The following is a 19,808-nucleotide window of genomic DNA, read 5'->3' on the forward strand; positions in this document are numbered from 1 at the left end:
CACGTCCGTGAGTTCGCAAGGCTCCGTGCTACCAGGGCACCAACTGATCTACTGCGCATGTGTGGAACGTGTCCGCCAAGCTGACTGCAGAAAGTAGTATTAACAGATTAAAGCAGTCCGCTTCCGCGGGGTTCGCAACTGTCCATGTCCGTGTCCGCTCCCGAGTATATTCATGGCTTCAGAACAAGGACTACTGGTACCATGTCCTGCGGTCTGATGAGACCAAGATAAACTTATTTGGTTAAGATGGTGTCAAGCGTGTGTGGCGGCAACCAGATGAGTACAAAGACAAGTGTGTCTTGCCTACAGTCAAGCATGGTGTCGGAAGTGTCATGTACTGTGACATACTGAAGCAGAGTATGAGTACAGAGTATATCTATGGGTCCTGTCATAGTGTGTCAAGTGTTTTATGGTAATTTAATTATTTGCACACTTTTTTACATGAATTTTGAACCATAATATCAACTAAGCCAGGCCCTGCCGTATTTACATGTAGAGGAGGCCCAATATAATATTTGTGATCATATTTCAAACAGGTTAATCTGACCATGAAGTTAGAAAACCTCACTGTGTGTGTAGATATATATATATATATTTATACATAAACTGTATATATTCAATTATACATTTACATACATTGTATATATTCAATTATACATTTACATACATTGTATATATTCAATTATAAATTTTAATGTAAATAATACAGTCGCAAGTGCCAACACGTGTTCTATCAGAACACCCAGAGCTCTAATTGGAACACCCAGGGTTCTATCAGAACACCCAGAGTTCTGTGACCTCACGCTGTGTCAGTGTTCCCTCCTGCAGACTGATCCAGAAGTTCAGTTTAGACCTGCTTCTCCACAGTGAACACTACAGAGACATTACCAGCACTAAACTACAAACTACAAACGTTTAACCACAAGAGGAAAACACACTACTCCAACTGAGAAAACCTGAAGACAAAAGGCTCAGAACAGAAAAGAAAGAAAAACAAAGCCAGAATAAGTGAAACCAGCTCACCTTATTTGTCTGAACAGAGACTGGTAAGTAAATGCACTTTACAGAAGCTTAAGCACTAAGTTGGTTTAGAGTTTAGAGATTAATTTGCACAATTTAAAACATATAAAAAGATGATGAAGACGTTTTTAGTGAAGGAAATTCTGTGAAACAGCAGCAGTGAGTGAGTTTCAGTGTGAGCTCGGGGACAGGCAGCATCAGCTCAGCTGTCACAGACTAGATTTTTACAGGCATGACATCTGAACAATCACCAGATAACTTGTGTTGATGTATGCTTATTTAACCACATATGCTTATAAGTAAACTGATCACATGTAGAAATTCTGTATACTGTGACATATGATAGGGTGCTGTGCAATATGTATAAGATGTATGTTGATTATGTGTTCTTTTTTAAGGGATAACTCCCATACAAGAAAAAAAGAAATACAAGGAGGAAAATCACAAGAATTGATTTTGATAAAAATAAATCTATAAGCACAATTTAGAGTCATGATATATATAAAGTCACTATGAGTAATCATATGCACTGTTTGCAGTATGAACACATCAAATAGATAGATAGATAGCACATCTCACAGTTTTCCAATGTTTGTGTTTCTCCTCTAGATATCTGATTCAAGTAACATGGATAAAGAAGCAGAGAACATGGACAAAATCTCCAGCTCTCCTGCGTTCTCCATAAACTCAAAGACCGTTGAGAATACTGTTAAGACACTGCGGTCCTCTGAGAAGAAGAAGTGGAAGAGGTGTTTCAGTGGATGGCAGAGGAAAAAGATTCAGGTAGCTCCACTTGAAGATTTGGATCAGGAAGAGATGAGCAGTTCTTCAACTCACTGCTCATGCGCTGTTGCGGGCAAAATCTCCAGCTCTCCTGCGTTCTCCAGAAACTCAGAGACCGCTGAGAATACCAACATCCCTGTATCAGGAACCAGTGATCAGACCTCTGAGGATCTTGATGATCTGATGCACTGCGATGACATGTTTGATGACAAAGAGATCACTTGCCCTAGCATCCATCCCATCATCAGCGAGGAGAGCATATCAACGTGTTCCTCTTCTTGGTCTTCCATGAGCATTGACAACATCTCAACAAGTTCTGCCTCCTGTGTCTCTTCTTCCTCCACCATCAGCATCACTGCCATCACAGAGGCAGGCAAAATGCTCGTCTCCTACGTGATTGACGAGGCTGTCAAGGCACTGCAGTCCACCGATGCTGCAAAGACACTGCAGTCCACTGAGGCTGTCAAAACACCGCAGTCCACTGAGGCTGTGAAGACACCCCAGTCCACTGAGGCTTTAATGATGTCGCAGTCCACTGAAGCTCTCTTGACACAGCAATCCACTGAGGTAGTGAATACGCTGCAGTCCACTGAGGCTGTTAAGACACCACAGTGCACTGAGGCTGTAAAGACACTGCAGTCCAGTGAGGCTGTGAAGACACCGCAGTCCACTGAGGCTGTGAAGACACCCCAGTCCACTGAGGCTTTAATGATGTCGCAGTCCACTGAAGCTCTCTTGACACAGCAATCCACTGAGGTAGTGAATACGCTGCAGTCCACTGAGGCTGTTAAGACACCACAGTGCAGTGAGGCTTTAAAGACACTGCAGTCCAGTGAGGCTGTAAAGACATTGCAGTCCACTGAGAAGAAGAAGTGGAAGAGGTGTTTCAGTGGATGGCAGAGAAAAAATAATAAGGTAGCTCCACATGAAGATTTGGATCAGGAAGACGTAAGCAATTCTTTAACTCTTCAGTCCATCAACCAGGACAAAGAAACCTTCAGCCAGACGTCTGTGGACTCCTCTCGGCCTGTTGCAGAGACCAAGGCAAAAAAGAGCAACTGCTTCTTACGCTTCTTCCACAATATCTTCTCAAAGGTAAGGATCTACTTACATGAAAAGTGCGACAACTTTAAAAGTACACAGAAATAGATATAACCAGATATAACAGGTGGAACAGACCAGCAGAGACACTGTGAAGGAACTGTCTCAGGCAGCTCAACATCTCTGCTGCGTTCTTTCCTTCCCTTCATTCCATAATTAACCTGAATGCCAATCTTGAATCATACCCTGATTAGCTTTTTTTTGGACTGTAGATGTTTATTTGTGTTTCTGTACTGATGGTTTTTTATGACTTTCCCCAAAAGAATGAGAAGAAGATGAAGAAGGAGGAGGAGAAAAAGACGAAGCAACCTCCTTTTTGGAAATGGCAGTTGTGCAGAAGTTGTCTTGACATGTAAAGATAATAACGTCACACCATTTGTCTTTCTCTTAAACCCCCACTCCATCCCTGCCCCCTATTCCCTACTCCCCCCCCCCCAAAACCTTCTTGCCCCCTCAATGCCCCTCATTTTCTTATCCCCCAACCCTGCCTCCTCCATGCTTCTCCACAACCCCTACCCCTTCTCTAAATGCTTTCTGTAAAACTACTAATTGGCTTTAACAAACATTTAAAAATAAAGGCAGAGGATTTTAGACATATCTGGACCACCGACACAGGATCCATCAGGTCAGAGGAGAGCATGACATTTGCTCCTGTGTCTCTTCTTCCTCCACCAACAGTGCCATCACTGAGCAGGCCAACTGCTCGTCTCCCATGTGATTGATGAAGCTCAAAAGATACTGCAGTCCACTGAGGCTGTCAAGACACCAACCCTCCACCCTCACTCCCACCTTCTTTTCCCTATATCCCCCCATTTTCTCAACCTCCTCCTCATTTTCTCAACCCTCCACCCTCACTCCCACCTTCTTTCCCCTATATCCCCCCCATTTTCTCAACCTCCTCCTCATTTTCTCAACCTCCTCCTCATTTACTCAACCCTCCACCCTCACTCCCACCTTCTTTCCCCTATATCCCCCCCATTTTCTCAACCTCCTCCTCATTTTCTCAACCTCCTCCTCATTTTCTCAACCCTCCACCCTCACTCCCACCTTCTTTCCCCTATATCCCCCCATTTTCTCAACCTCCTCCTCATTTTCTCAACCCTCCCCCCTCACTCCCACCTTCTTTCCCCTATATCCCCCCATTTTCTCAACCTCCTCCTCATTTTCTCAACCCTCCACCCTCACTCCCACCTTCTTCTCCCTATATCCCCCACATTTTCTCAACCTCCTCCTCATTTTCTCAACCCTCCACCTCCATGTCTCTCTACCTCCCCTTCTTTCTGTCCACCTCTTCACCTAAACCTCTTTAGAATAAATATTTATAAATTTGTCCTGTGTTTTTACATTGTTTATCTGTCTGCTTTTCTAAATGAATACTGCATGTATCAATGGTTCTAGTACTTTACTGGACTAAGGGATAAAAGGAACATGACTGCTGGACTTTGTTGACATTTGAACCTTCCGTAACTGATAAAAAGGTGCTCACCCTGAATTTAAGCCACCTAACAATAAAACTTCTGACATGAAGAAAAAGTCACAAAGGCAAAGTGAAAAAAATTCATAAAATCCTTCCTTCACAGTTGGCTGTCCAAAGATGGCGGACAATGCAACGGAGACCACGCTGAAGACCACACTACTGATGTAAGGAGTGGAGCTATAGACATCCAATGAAGTGGTGCCGGTTCAGATAAAGGCTGAGATTTGGACATAATTTAAGGAAATTAAGACATATCCTTGCTAAGTGGGGATATGAATGAACCAAAAGTTAGACATGCTATACATGACGAGCTAGCTGTTGGGCTAGCATGGCTTTGCTTGGCGCAGGCAAAAGCAGCCAGCAACTACAAAATAATAGGTAACATTGCTGGAGCAGGCAGAACAAGCAATGACTAAGGAATGTAAGACTAACATATACCCCATATTACAGTAACTGTACTTCCAGAAATCGAACAGTGAGTATCAAAAATTGCCAAAAAATTTATCTATGCAATTTGGCTTTCGAAAATATCATTCCACTAAAACAGCTGTTTTCTTTAGGAAAATATATTGGCTAAACTGGACCAAGGAGGTGTAGTTGGGGCGGTCTTCCTTGATTTGAAGAAAGCCTTTGATACAGTTTAATTTTTCATCCAGTATCATCAAATGGCTACAGTCGCAACTTTTAGATACAATGTGTTCGCATAGACCATAAAATTTCAGGTTCAACCTTGGGTCCTCTGTTGTTCTGTCTGTATATTAATGACCTACCTGAAGTTTACCCTTCTGCATTAACTTGTCAGATGTACACTGATGATATGGTCATATATGTACATGCAAAAAACAAGAACCAAGTGGCTAAGAACCTATCAGCTTCTACGGTCAATATCTCTAATTGGCTAACAAACTCTTTTTTACATCTTAATGCCAGCAAAACTGTATGCATGTTCTTTTCAAAATCTGCAAATAAAGATCCAGTCCCAGAGGTTACTGTAGCAGGAAGAACACTGACATTTAAATCTCAAGTTAAAAAAGTTGTAAACAGGATTAAATTCAATTTGGTAAATATTTGACACATTAGGAGTAATTTAACTACAGAGGCCTCAAAGTTCTACATCAATGCTGTGATATTGTCACATATGAACTACTGTATGACCAGCTGGACACAGAAAGGAAGGACTGCATTATAGTCAGTAGAAACAGTTTATAAGTGGGCTTTGAAAAAAATGGATAAGTCAAATTCATATTATCATTGTAACATTTTAAAGAAGCATGTTTTTTTAAACTGGGAAAATATGGTAAAATTTGCTGATATCTTGCTTGTATAAAAAATGTTCCATGGTTTAGCCCCCCTCCACTCAATGAATTTGTTACACAACACCTTAACTCATCCACCAGAGCTACTTCCAGAGGTGACTGTAAAATACCATAGAGGAAAAGGTCCTTCGGACAGTCAGCCTTTTCCTACCGAGCAGCGCATACCTGGAATACGATATCTAAAGAAATAAGAAACATTTCTTCTCTTACTACCTTTTCAAAAGCTATAAAATAGTGGTTACTGGACAATCAAACATGTAGTCATAATGTGCAGTAATGCTTTTGTAATTGTTTTTATATATTCCTGTACTCACGAGGTCGAGGTATTCTACGTGTCATATTATTTGTGCTTGTCTGATTTTGTCTGTGCTTATGTAATTTGTGTTTTAATGTTTTGTCCATGCTTCTGTGTTGTCTGCTTATGATTTTAAGTGCATGTTGTTTTTTTAATGTTGTCTGTATGCCATGTTTTAATGTTCTTATAACATCAATCTGCCAGGGACTCCAGATGAAAATTAATCTGTATGGCTAAATCTGGCTCATTTACATTTGGGCATGTTCATTAATGTGCACTGTCCCTTTTAAATAAAAAAAATAAATAAATTTTTTTAAATTGACCAATACGCAACTGCTGTAATCAGATGCTCTAATAATTCCCAAACCTTTGACTTTTGACATTTACTGCTACTGACATTTCTGCAAAAACCTGATATGGGCCAATATAACGGCCTGTCCAATTTTTCTAAGACTTAAGACATAGGCACAGGAAATTGGATGAAAACGAGTGCTGAACAATTTTTCGTTCTTGATACTTATATGGTCCCAACGCCTTTTAACACCAACCAGTCATAGATCCAGGGCTTCCTTGTATTTTCCAGGCCAGTCATAATCACTATCAACAGATTATCAAGAATAAGGTAAGCCTGTTAGTGTTTACAGCACTGCCCTGTGAGTGTAAGCATTTGTATGGGAACACAAACCGGTCCCCGTTCACTCAATTTGTTGACAGGCTGGAATGAGGGTGCATTTGATAAAGGGGAGTAAAGCGTCTCCAGTGACCTGTCAGGAATAGGGTCCAGTCCAACTTGACAGACAGGAGATCCTCTTTGACGTGTCCATTGTAGGGGCTTGACGCCTGAAGAAAACTCTTGTTGTTGGTGTTGGTCCGTTTTTGATAAAAGCAATTCATTTTGAAATCATGAATGAGTATTTGTTGTAGTTTGCTGCCCCTGTCCCTGTAGCTAAGAAACTCACCAGAAACTGCAGACCATCCTTTTTTCTCTCGCCTCTGTGCTATTGTCAATGTCCACCACTGATTCTGCGTGTCTATGATACACTGCAGTTTGCTATTGGGTTGCAACACAAAGGAGGCTAACCCTTTGCAATTGCCTGGTGCAAATTAAGAGTCCATTCACGTCCACTCACATTCACGTCCACTCACTCGCAGTTGTTTCACCTCTAAAATTCATTTTGACTTCTTAAGATATTTGCCTGCTTGCTATTGTCTTTGTAAGTCCATTAAAAAAAGGATTTGTTAAGTGTATACGTGTGTTTTAGAAGAAATACTAACTTTACACTTTAGAGAAAGAAAAGGATGTGGTGGCTTTGTCCAGGGTATGGCTCATTCACAAACAGGGGAAAACACGGCTGTGTGACGCTGCAAATCTTTACAGGCGGCGCACACACACACATCCACACACACAAATACCCACACAGACAAAAAAAGAAGCCCACATATTGGAAACATACCCGTGACATCACTAGCACTTTACCTACCATTGACATGCTCCTATTTATGCACAGACGGCTGCTGCATGCCACCAGGACATAAACACACACTTTTACGCACCACACCCTTACACACGCCCCTTATACACACACACCCACACACACACAGGCACTCACTCCACCCCATACACACCCTTGCCACCACCTATTTACCCACCCAGCGCCACAAACAGTCACCATGTCTTTCACACAACACACACACCTCTCAACCTGCCCAACAAACACATAGCAACCCAAACACAAGTGTGTGTATTGGTATGTGTGTCTGTGTAGTGGAAACTTTCATTGGTCTAGAGGTGTCACCTTCCAGACTGACGCATGTTCTGGAGGTTTCCTACTTGTTGCCGGTCTTTCCCCTCCCCTCTCTTTTTAACACTTTCACTCTGTCTTTCTTTGGGTTATTCTCTCTGCTCACACCTCTTTCTCGCAGTACACTTTTCATTTTGTTTCTTAACTGTCAAAAGGATGTACCAGATGTCATCAACATGCCGAGTTCTCGATTCATTGAAATAAGTGAGAATAAAAGCGTCGGTTTTTGCTCTGGTGCTCCATGTTGACACTTGAGCATGTAATGCTGAGTGACAAGAGTTGAGTCACATGTTCTCAGAAGTCAAATCAAAAATATTAAACTTTATAATTAATATATGTGGCCTGTCTGACAGCTTTGAACATTGGTAAATTCACATGCAATATATAAAAAAACATTTCTATTTTCTCCGTTTGCAACCAAAACTGGTATGGTTAAAAATCATCCTGACTCACAAAAATACATGATGGTTCACTGAAAATTGTTCTAGAAATATACCTGAAAGGATCAGCCACATTAGATAAGTATCCCAAAACATTTTATTGATTATATATGGAAATGTCTTTTATACTGTTCTTTATATTAGGGCTGCAACAAACGACTGTTTTGCTAGTCGATTAAGCTGTGGATTATTGAATCGCAAAATGACAATGCCTCTCATTTAGCTATTAGCCTTTAAATTAAACCTGAGGTTGTTTTAGGCATGTGCTAATTTACAGTCAAGACAATAAAATAAATACTGCTTTCAAAAATGCATCTTTTAATGAACGTTTCTGCTGCAGCAACAGAAAGTTCCAGGAGAACTGTTTTCACTTCTTTAGAAAGAAGGAAATTGTCCGGTGTTGCCTAATCTTGCGCACTCTGCAGCAACATGTTCTCCAGCTGGGAACGTTGCCATGAGCGATGCATCGTTTATGATTGTAAAGTCAGGGCTAATCTGGAATGTGAACGCGGCCATTGTGTATCATAATTATGTGCTACTCACAGCATCATTACTGTAACAATCAATCAAACTGACCAACTGTATAGAAAACGATTCAGATCATAACGTGAAGTAACACACCTTAAACGTGAAGCTAGCTCGCTAACTAGATTACCGAGACGAGTCTTCATCATCCACAGAGACAAAAAGTTTCGCGCCTCCTCTTCAGATGCTCCGGTGTTTCCAGCAGAGCTCAGCTTTGCTGCAGTTCACGACCTTTCTGGCTGAGTAAAGAGTGAAATGCTGCCACACTCTGGAGGATTTAGGTTGTGAAGGTGCTACTGCAGCGCTGATGTTGATTTAGTAACATTACTGTTCACATCACTTTACTCTGTTAAGCTGACGGTGTCGCAAAGGGTGATGACGCCATGAACGTATCAATTATTAAATTCGTCGGCAACAAATTTAATAATCGATTTTTGACAACTACGTCGATTAGTTGTTGCACCCCTTTATGTAATTAAATATTTTAAAAAAGACATAGTTTGGCTTAGTCTGAGATAAGAAGAATAACATCAGTCCCACATCAGTGCGTTAAAAAAAGATGTCAGGAAACAGCTACCCTGGATATATCCAATTTTGAGGGTGAAAAAAAAAGTTTCTATTTGTGTATTGATTTAACAAACCAGCTACAACGTGCTAATTAGTGAGCTTTAGGCAGGCTTCTAAGAATATTATTTGAAACTTTGGACAGCGCTAGCTGTTTCCCCTGCTTTAAGTCATTATGCTAAGCTAGGCTAACTACATTCTGACTCCAGCTCCATACTGAACACACACATGAGAGGGGTATCAATCTTTTCATCTCACCCCCAGAAAAAAAGTGAATAAGCATATTTCACCAAAATTTTGAAACAAGAAGAACTTTTGTAGTCAGTGCATTATAGATCTGTTCCTCTGACATAAAGGAAGGAATTCTTTTTTTAAGTGTCCACACATGATGATCAGCAGAAAACGTCATCAACAGAATACTGAAAAGTTCCCCGGATGATAGACTCAAATTGGGTTTTGGAGGAATTGTACTTGTGACCTTAAACAGTATATATGAACAGCTAATCCACATAAACCCTGCTGTCTGTCTGTCTGACTGTCTCTACTTCTGTTAATGCCTCTCTCTCTCCCTCGCTTTCTACCTGGACCAGTTTTATTGGCGTCCTGGTTTTGGCCCAACCGCTGCGCGTTTTTTTCAAACTGCGGTCAGCAGAGTTCACAATAAAGTAGGAACATGTGTACAGACAAACACTCCCCACGCTCGCTGCTACTGTTGCCACAAACTCACACCGTCTAATTAAATTCAAAATGTCAAGTTCGATTAACGTCCCAAAAAGTTTACAGCGCAGTAAATGTTTTCAACGCTTTCGAAATATCACAGAGAAATGTGCTTTGGCTTAACTGGATTTCACTGACAACAACATGACACATTGAAGGAAATCCCTATGAGTGCCTTTATTACTTTAACATTTCTGTCTTTCCTGTATCTCTTCTTGTCATTCATTTTTTGATCTCTGCCTGATTGTTGTCTCTCCTCTGTCCTCTCATCCACCTCTAATTCTTCACTCCTCCCCACCCTTGTTTTTTTTTTTTTTTTGTAAATGTTGCCACTTTGTTCTTTCCACCTCCCACATTCATGTTCCCCTCCTCTCTTCCCCTCGCTCCCCCCTCTTTGACTCATTTTCTTCATGCCTCCCCAATCAGCCTCAGGTCTGGTTTAGCGCTGAATCAACCCAGTGATTTATAGTGACACTGTTAATCAGGGTTCAGCTAAACTTGGACATGACCGGATTTATAGTGTGTATTTTTACTGTTTCTGTGTGTGTTTTCAACAAGGAAAATAACTAATTTGTCTACAGGCCAACATGGCTGGTGCCACTGTCACTCTTTTACCAGCCAACTAGATATTAGGTTTAAAATAAGATGGTTGGTTTCCTGCCCAAGTGACTGATGTTGTGTAACATACCGATCACAAACAAAATGTTTGTGTATCTGGTAGTAATTTCCCACTGTGGTGTGATGCACGAGTGTGTATGGCTATTAGTAGCCTGTGCACATTCCACACGTGTTTTTTATACATTTGAAGCTGCAGATATTTGCCAAAGTTTTGAGTGGACATTCAATATATTTGAACATGTTTATTATGAAATATGTAATGGATATTTGGGTCACCATATGACACTAAAATAGCATGGCAGCTCTCATGAAACGGAACTGAAAGTAATGACAAACAGTAGACAGTAGATTAGTTTGACTGCATAAAAAAACAGACTGTGTAATGCTGTACAATAATTGACGGAAACGTAGAAAGAATAAACTTAGTACATCTAAATGTCTTTGCCTAGAAACCTATCTTGACTTTTTATAAATTAATTTCCTGATGAAGTGTGGAAAATTTACCTTAGGTGTGAATGTGAGTGTGAGTGGTTGTGTGTCTGTGTAGCCCTGCGATGGACTGGCAACCTGTCCAGGGTGTACCCCGCCTTTTGCCCGATGTTTGAGATTGGCTCCAGCCCCTGCGACCCTGTACGCAGGATAAGTGGTTGATGATGGATGGATGAAGTGTGGAAGTGGGAAACTTCACTTGTATTCAGAACACAAGATAAAAACATACAAGGATCAGATAAACAGCACAAGTAAAAAGACCAAACAAAAACTGTGACCACTTTAAAAACATAAAGATGCGGTTATGAGGTTACCTGAGAGAATTTAGCAGGGAGAACAAAGAACAAAGGAGTTTTTGCTCCTACTGCACTGAATCGTGGTACTCTACATCTATGACCTAAGGGGAGAAACTCAGAATGAAGGGTGGTTTGTGCAGTCAAATATAGACCATTGCTTTTATCATAGCATCTGTATTTAACAGGTGAATATGGACCATGTAAAGTATTGAAAATAAATGTTGCCATTTGAAGTTATTTCATCAGTTAGCTTAAAGATATGCAGTCGCTTGGCAGGTCACAATTAAAGCAGACACTCCTTTACCAGTTTATTAGGTACATCTAGTCCAGCAGTCCAGCAATAACTCTAAGATGGAAGGTTATAATGTTCAGTTTATTGAATACTTTAGAGAGCTGTTGATTCAACTGGTCTTTTTGGAGGTTGCAGTCCGTGGTGCCTTTAAATTGTATACTAACCGGTGTTTCTATTATTTTGGCCACCGCCTTTCTATCAATGGGGATATTGCAAAAATAACAACATAACAATAAAAAGTGAGTTGATTTTAGATTTCTTTAAATGTGCAAAGGTTAATCTCTGTGCATGTTTCACTTTTTCAGCTGGAGTCAATTACATAAAGTCATTGTCAATTACATAAAGTCAACAGTTTAAAGGTTTAGGGATGGATAAAAATGACACTACCACTATCACATGTTTAGATAAACTCGATACAAACAAACAAACAATAATCTTCCACCATCCCTTCTTGCTCTGGGTCAGCAGCGGGGTAAAGGTAAGCTTTATTATAGCTTTCCACCACAAATCAGACAGAAGCCTTAACTTCCCCAGCCGTAAAAATAATCAGCCATGGACTGAGCACTGTCTTACAAAAATAAAAATACAACAAAAAAGGAGCCGTTTGGCTTTTACCCAGCTAGACCCCAGGGCTGAGCCGTAAGACCCAAGCGCTGTAAATGTTCAGCACCTGATCATTTGTGTGTTTTGGACTTCCACATCCCTCCCCATTCTTATGGCAGGAGGACGGAGGGAGGAATGGAGAGACGGGGAGGGGGGGAGCCCACCAGAGTCGCCGCTCGTAACCCTGTGGCGGGCGGGTGCATGACGTGATTGACAAGGCTGATTCTCCCCCAGTATATTGACAAGTTAAAATTTATTTAGACAAGGCTCCTTCTGGGCTGCCGAGAAGCCACAGAAACCAAAAGATGTCTGACAGAGACAAGTATTAAATGTTGTGTGTGTGTGTGTGTGTGTGTGTGTGTTTGGTCTGACTTGAATATTAAAAGCCAGTTGTTCTAAACTAACCTACATACCTGCCTGGCTACATAGCACCTTCTCAAGGTAGTTTATGAGGACAGTATGAAAATGATAGAGGTGGTCTGAAAAGGGGGAGAGTTACGGAGTCTTTTCTCTTGGGGAGGGTGCTATTTAACATTGCACTCCTGTAACACAGACTCATGTTGGACAGTTTTTTTTTAAAGTAGCAAAACTGATGCAGCAAAACCATTTTCTATTACATGCATTCTTCTTGCCTACATTGCCCACAATTAAACTAAACCGCACACATTTTGGTTCTGCCATTAAGGTTTGTTATGGTCATAGCAGCTAAGGTAGCTTCTAGATGCTACCCTTGATGTCACTTGCCTTAAGTGATGTCACTTGATGTCAGTTTATCAGCTTTTCCACATACGTTTTATAACCTTTTTTTTTTTTTTTTTTACAAATGCAGTAGTACTCCTTAAGACCTGTAAACAGACTCTGATATGTTAAATCCACCTGTGTCGTATACAGTAAAATCACAGTGGAAGCTCTTGATTATAAAATTGCCAAAATGGTGCATCAAGGTGCGTAACTTTGATGTTTTTTCTGATCATTTTGGCAAATGCTAATTCCACTTAAATTGTGTGATTTGGTTATATATATATGTGGTGTGTATGTGTGTGCGTGCACGTTGACTCCACCTGTGTCGGTGTGTTTTTTTTTTAAAGTCAAGGGGAAGATCCAGAGTAAATATTAATAATGCTGGGGAGGGTCTTAATCTTTAATCTTTAAAAAATTAAGTCTTTAGGTTCAGCCCCCCCCCCCTCCACACCAATCATTTTTGTACAGAAGAACATAAGAAGAACGAAGCAGCATCAAGAGATGGCCAGCAGAGATTGGGGAGCAGTGAATTTCAATTTGTGGTCTGGGTGTGATGATGTATGTGTTTGTGTGTGCCTTGGACACGGATGAAAAGTAAACTAAGATGTAATAAGCTAGCTGCGAGAGAGTCTTAAAGTCTTTGGTAGAAAGCCAGGGTCTTGTTTCAAAGTGCAAAATCTGCTGTAAGCCCCGCAGACGCAGACTAAACACAGAATCGGCCCTATTGTTGTTCTGCACTGTTACAGCCCTCCCTGGAGATTTAGCAGGAGCCATAAACCTCCGTTGCTGCGACAGGCAGCCAATAGCTAAACGTCTTACTGATGAACTGGCCACCGAGGTCACACCACAGCCTGATCATGAGCAGTACATTGGAAAATGATGGGATTTGGGGTAGTTTTTTTTTTGTTTTTTTTTTAAAGTTTTCAGGATTGCAGGTGAAACAAATCCTGACTAGTTTCAAGTACTTTCCCAGCATAAATAGAAAGTAGAGGCAGGAATATGGCATAGTTTCTTTTCATGGCAGAACTGCAGTTGTTGATAATCGATTCAGCATGTTCACCATTTCTAACCATTGTATTTTAAGACCTGGACATAATGTTTCACGTACTTTTTTTCCAGTTAATACATGACTAGTCACTCCATCTTCAATTTTTTTTCCTCCCATCAGTTTCCGTCACGTGCTGTTCTGTGGTTTGAAGACCATGTATACACAAAGTAGCCGTTACGGGAAGGAAAAGGAGAGAGTTTACTGGAAGAGGAGGCCCATTACTGAAAGCAAGGGGTTTGGATCAGCAGATAGGTTGAAGGTCAAACAAACGAACGAATTTGTTCCGTCCATTGCGGTGTACATATGGGCTGGTTGCACATGCATTCAGGCTTGTGTGCATTTGTATATATTTGGTGTGAGTGTGTGCACACGTCATCTCCACCTGTGTCTGGGTTCCATCACCATCTTCCAGTGACGTCTCTGAATCATGTAATCTGCCAGGTTAATGCAGTGATTACCTATCATTACGCAGAGGTCCGGTTTCAGTGACACCATTCAATCCAACATCCAATCTGGGTGTTTACAACGAGTCACCACTGACTTCTGGTTTTCCATGCACCAGGTATGGGATGAAAATAAACATCTTAACTTATATCTGCAGAGGCAGGTAGTGAACATGATACGGCTATACTTTTGGAGCGACTCGTAAGAAATGGAGAGGTTTACGTTGGTGTTTAAAAGGACTACTGTGCCAACCAACCAGAAAGGGGGGGGGAGTCATTAGTGCACTTCTTCAAAGTATGCACATGATTGAACTATAAGCCTGTGTATGACAAATCAGTCTATAAAAACTCTTTATATTCACAGTGAACTTGAGTTGACATGGAAGTAATAACCAAGTTCATTTGCTTTCTTTCCCCCCAATCATCATCATGGAAGCTAAGGAAGCTGCATTTACAGACTTAAAGCTGCACTAATCAATATTTTTATACTAACAATGGTTTAAATGACTATCTGGAAGGGGAAAGGGCTCACTGAGAATCATCACCCACCTCTGCAGTGCCCTTCAGCTCTACAACACATTTTAGCATCTTTCAGTTAATTGTTTTGGTTTCATGGCCCTTTTTTACTGTTTGATTCACTCTCGACTCTCTCACCAACCAAATACAAATACCACTTACAAATATCACTTACTACAAAAATGCAAACTGAATACCTCAGGATCCAATTTTGTTCCACAAATCAATGCAGGTAAGGATTTCTTCCTCATAGTTTGACTGTTCAGAGTAATTAAGTTTGTATTTGACGGGACACAGCCCTTATAAGAAACAGTGAATTCCACTAGCTCTTATTTGGCCTGCTCACGTTTCTGTCTACACAGCAGGTGGTCGTTTGTCTGGATCCTCTTTAATACAGTGCTTTATCCTGCCAGATTATATTCCGTATGTGCGTGTGCACTCCAGTGAACAAACTTACACTTAGGATAAAGCACACATACGCACTTTAAACCCCCTGCTTTAGTCACCTTGTGAGTGAGTTATCTCACTAAAAAATCAAGGGGTAGATCTTGACGTCTGCCACAAAATGCACCAGCCCCCAGTGGCATGAAACGCAACTCCCAGCATGCTTTAGGGACAAGAGGGAAAGGAAGGCTGGGATCATAATGAGAGATGGTGGTCAGACAAGATGAGGGTGCCAGGAGTCTATGCTTAACAGGTATTGATTGAATCATGGGTTTAGAGAGAACACGTGACTTTAATGTACAATGCAAAAACCATACGCGTAAAGAGGAACTTTTTAATTACCAGCATTTTGGAAGAGCCTGAAATGCCCAGTCAAATATATGGGAGAATACTGCTTCTACATTGTGCAATTACACATTTTTCTTTTTCATAATAATATATGGAGAGAGAAAAATTTACATTAATTCTTCTGCAATAACATTCCTATTTTGCATTTGCCCTGATGTATATAGGTGTGCATGTGTATGCCCTCCACTTCATTCTCAACCCCTCAAGACCTGGATTTCCACCTCATATAACGTCCTTCACTGAAAGGAAGTTTAAGCATCAGTCTCCACTGGCCACTTCTTTCTTTTGGCTTATAAGAAGCATGTTCGAGGCACTGGAGGTGCCGGTCGCTGCTGCTGTTGCCAAGCGACTATTGAAAACCTACTTAAAGTGCTTTTTTTTGTGTAAAACTTTAAAGTGTTTTTAACTTCTAGCACTTGGCAGGAACCAACTCCAAAAGAACACTATTTCCATTGAAAATAATGAGGCAAAATGGGGCCAGGGCTGCAAAAACAAGGACAGGAATCATTGTAAGAGGTTCAATACAGAATGAGTAGCGACTTCCCTGGTACAACAAATACAGTACAAGTTAAAGGGTAAACTCCAGTGGGAGATTGGTTAGTATGTGAAATGAAGAGAAAAATGGTCCATTTCTGTTTACTTTGCAGCAGCTACAACCATTTCCAACTTTCATCATATTCTAAGTGGGGAGAGTCAGTAGTGGGTAGAGTATCCAAAAACTATACTCAAGTAAAAGTACTGTTATTTTGCAAAAACAAGTACTTTTTACTTAAAAAATACTTAACTTAGTAAATAAAATAAAAATAAACAACCACAGGCACACTACTGTCCCCAAATCCCCACTATTTCCCCAAGTCCTTTATTTGATGTGAATACCACTGAATTCTTACAACCACAGATAAAGGTGAAGTGAACATCAACAAACAAAATGATAGGTGATCATCTCCTGGTTAGATAACATGCCACATGTACACAAGACAAAATGCCCAGTCTGTATTTAAAATATAACTACCGACCTCTGGGGAAAGTATACCCAGAAATAAGACCGGTGTCCCATCAACCTTTATGCAAATTTCGCAGTGTATTTTAGCCCCTCCCGTCGCTCTTATCTCTGTTGGTTAGCTATTAATTAGTCTAGAGGTGAGGCATCCAATACACATCTTTTTGTCTGCTAGCTGTTTTTTCTGTTTGTTCACTGAATATAAATCTAAGCAAGGCATTTTTTCAAAAAAATTTAAATTGTTCATGGCAGATAGTGCAGGTGGCTCTATATTAGGGCTGCACAATATTGGAAAAAACTCACATTACAATATTTTTCTTTTTTGCGATATATATTCCGACATGAAAAAATACAGAAAGTTTCATCAGATTACTTCACTTGCTGTATTTGAAAATAATTAAGCATCCTAAAAGAATTTATCAACTGATAATATTGGGATTGCTGGTTCACTGTGCATGCAGAGCCTGCTCGTCACTCACTAGTTACAAACTGTGTTGTCAGTTGTATTATTTTTCTCTATTCTTCTGTTATTGTTATATAACTTGCATTTGTTTATTACATATTTATATATTTCTACATCTATTTATTTTAACTGTATGTCTGTCTGCGTGAAGCACCTTAACACCAAAAAAAAAATTCCTTGTACGTTACATTTTTATATCCTTTTTATTTAACTTTAAGTTTTATGTGGGTTAAGGATTTTAGTCATCCAACATGAATTTTAAGATAAATGACCGTAAAAACGCTATCAACACTACTGATCACAACAAAGCTCTGGCAACTAACGTTATGCTAGCAGAGATAACTCTGCCCCATGAGGACTCCACACTCCTTAAGAAAGCGAACAAAAAGATTACTGACCTTATGGAAGACATCCGACGACTTTCAGAGGAACTCAAAGAGAAAGATTCCCTGCTGACTGGCTTTATGGATGTGGCTTCAGTACAAGCCAAACAGATTGTTTCTCTTAGCGCAACCGCTAACATCCAGGACACCGTGCTATGGAACCCCTCTTCCCTTCCAAGGCTTTCCTCCTGCTTGACTCCAAAGAGAGGCATGGACGGGGCTGCCTCTCCTCCGCACATCGGCCTCTCCAACTGCTATGCAGCCCTGTCTGACAACACTCCGGTCCATCCAGCGGATGCACCTGCAGTTTTGAGTCTCTCTGATACGGATCTCTTTCGGCGGACAGTGCCTGCCGACACTGTTGCATCTCCTGCACTGGTGGCAAACGGAGATCGGCTGGGCCGCCCCATCATCCCGGTCAAAAACCTCCGCTTCCCAACGTAGAATCCTGAAGGAGGCTGTGCTCAGACGCTCCGGAGGCCGTCTCTACCCTGCACCGTCGGGTAGCCCTTCTCTCAGGTCTGTTACTGCTACTCCAACACAACACTCGGTAGCTCACACACTCCATCTTCAGTCCGCACGCAGTGTTGAATTAATAATTGGTGACTCCATAACCAGAAACATCCGTTTCTTTAACGCTACCACTCACTGCTTCCCCGGTGCCACCACGGCTGACATTTTAAAAAACTCCAGGACCTAATGCCGTCGCTCCCGTCCTCCATCACAAGAGTGATAGTCCATGTCGGAACAAATGACACAGCTCTTCAGCAGTCTGAGTTGACAAAATCAGATTTTTAACTTTTTAAAGCAGTGTGGAAAGTCCGTTTTTATCTCTGGTCCCATTCCCACAGTTGGTCGCGGTGCTGGCCGCTTCAGTAGACTCCTTGGCCTCCACGACTAGCTCCAGCCCGCTTGCAGGGCTCATGGTGTGTGCAGATCTCTGCCTCACTCCCACAAACTGTCTCCACCTGCTGGCATGTAAAGCTGTCTGCTCCCAGCGCTGTTCCAAAGACATCTGTTCCTGTTATCATCACACATAGACCAGTAAACCGAAATGTGCACATCCCACACAGAAATCATAGTAATCTTATAAGGATTAGGACAACTGCACCAACTCCAGCACCCAAAACAAACTCATTTAAAATGGCTCTCTTCAATGTGAGATCTCTGTCAAGTAAGTCATCAACTACGCTGTGATGAATTTAACTCCTTTGAAGTTCTCACTCTTAAACTTGGAAGGCTGCAACCTATCATATTTGTTATAATTTATAGGCCCCAAAAACCGCCTGGAGGATTTTTATCAGAGCTTCCTGAATTTTTAGCTACTCTGGTTTTAAATTATGACAGAATTGTTCTTTGTGGCGATTACCTCACCAATGTTAATGCAACTGACTTTTTAAATATGGCCACTTCTTTTAACTTCAAACAACATGTCAAAGGGCAAACACATAACTGTGGTCATACACTGGACTTGGTTTTTACCCTGGGTGTCAGCATTTCCTCGGTGGAATTAGTGGACATGACCATATCTGACCACAGATGTATTGTTTTTAGCTGCGATTCGCCTGTTACTCATGCCGCCTCACCAAGCTCCGTGTGTTCTCGCATCTTTAATGAACAAAGTGTTTCAGAGTTTTGCACATTCTTTCAGAGCCAAAGCCAACACCTGTCTGATTCCAACACCAACAATCTGGTTGATCACTTTAATCATATCTGCTTGTTGTCACTAAATATTACTGCTCCTCTAAAGGTTAGGCCTACGTCTAAAGCTAGTAAGCAACCCTGGATAAATGACAGCATTCGCAGCCGAAAAAGGGAATGCAGGAAAGCAGAGCGCAGATGGAAAAAATCCAGTATCCAAGTCCATTATCTCAGTCTGAAGGATTTATTAAATAACTACAATAACATGGTTAAGGATGCGAGAACACACTATTTTTCTGAACTCATTACTACACATAAACACAATCCCAGGTTTTACCAATAAGGTGGTGTCAATCAGAGCCTCTATTACCCCCGTGGCCTCTTACTCAGAGGTCCCTCACCAGCAACAAGAGAGTTTTAACCAGTTTTATCCCATCGACTTG

General features: G+C 41.0%; 2 protein-coding genes across 3 annotated transcripts in view; one reads left to right on the forward strand and one right to left on the reverse strand.

Annotated features, from left to right (window-relative positions):
* pkd1b (polycystic kidney disease 1b) overlaps positions 1–19,808 on the reverse strand; it is a 58,954-nt gene that overhangs the window by 7,164 nt on the left and 31,982 nt on the right. The gene's annotated exons all lie outside the window — the stretch shown is intronic.
* On the forward strand, positions 792–4,234 carry LOC123983121. Of its 2 annotated transcripts, XM_046069251.1 has the most exons (4): positions 792–1,046; positions 1,630–1,677; positions 1,882–2,898; positions 3,168–4,234. In XM_046069251.1, the coding sequence occupies exons 2-4, from the start codon at positions 1,648–1,650 to the stop codon at positions 3,258–3,260; spliced, it is 1,140 nt and encodes a 379-aa protein (XP_045925207.1). In that variant the 5' UTR covers positions 792–1,046; positions 1,630–1,647; the 3' UTR covers positions 3,261–4,234. The 2 variants fall into 2 exon arrangements, with proteins under 2 accessions (XP_045925207.1, XP_045925206.1); XM_046069250.1 differs by having other exon boundaries at positions 795–1,046; positions 1,630–2,898.

This window comes from Micropterus dolomieu, linkage group LG14, assembly GCF_021292245.1.
Source record: "Micropterus dolomieu isolate WLL.071019.BEF.003 ecotype Adirondacks linkage group LG14, ASM2129224v1, whole genome shotgun sequence".
In the NCBI taxonomy this organism is placed as follows: Eukaryota; Metazoa; Chordata; class Actinopteri; order Centrarchiformes; family Centrarchidae; genus Micropterus; species Micropterus dolomieu.

What these genes read in the sequence shown, in the direction of transcription:
- LOC123983121 (XM_046069250.1), top strand. Translation starts at nt 1,648, where the DNA reads ATGGATAAAGAAGCAGAGAACATGGACAAAATCTCCAGCTCTCCTGCG. An exon ending in TCCACAATATCTTCTCAAAG is followed by an intron (nt 2,899 to 3,167) that starts GTAAGGATCTAC and finishes TTTCCCCAAAAG; the next exon opens with AATGAGAAGAAGATGAAGAA.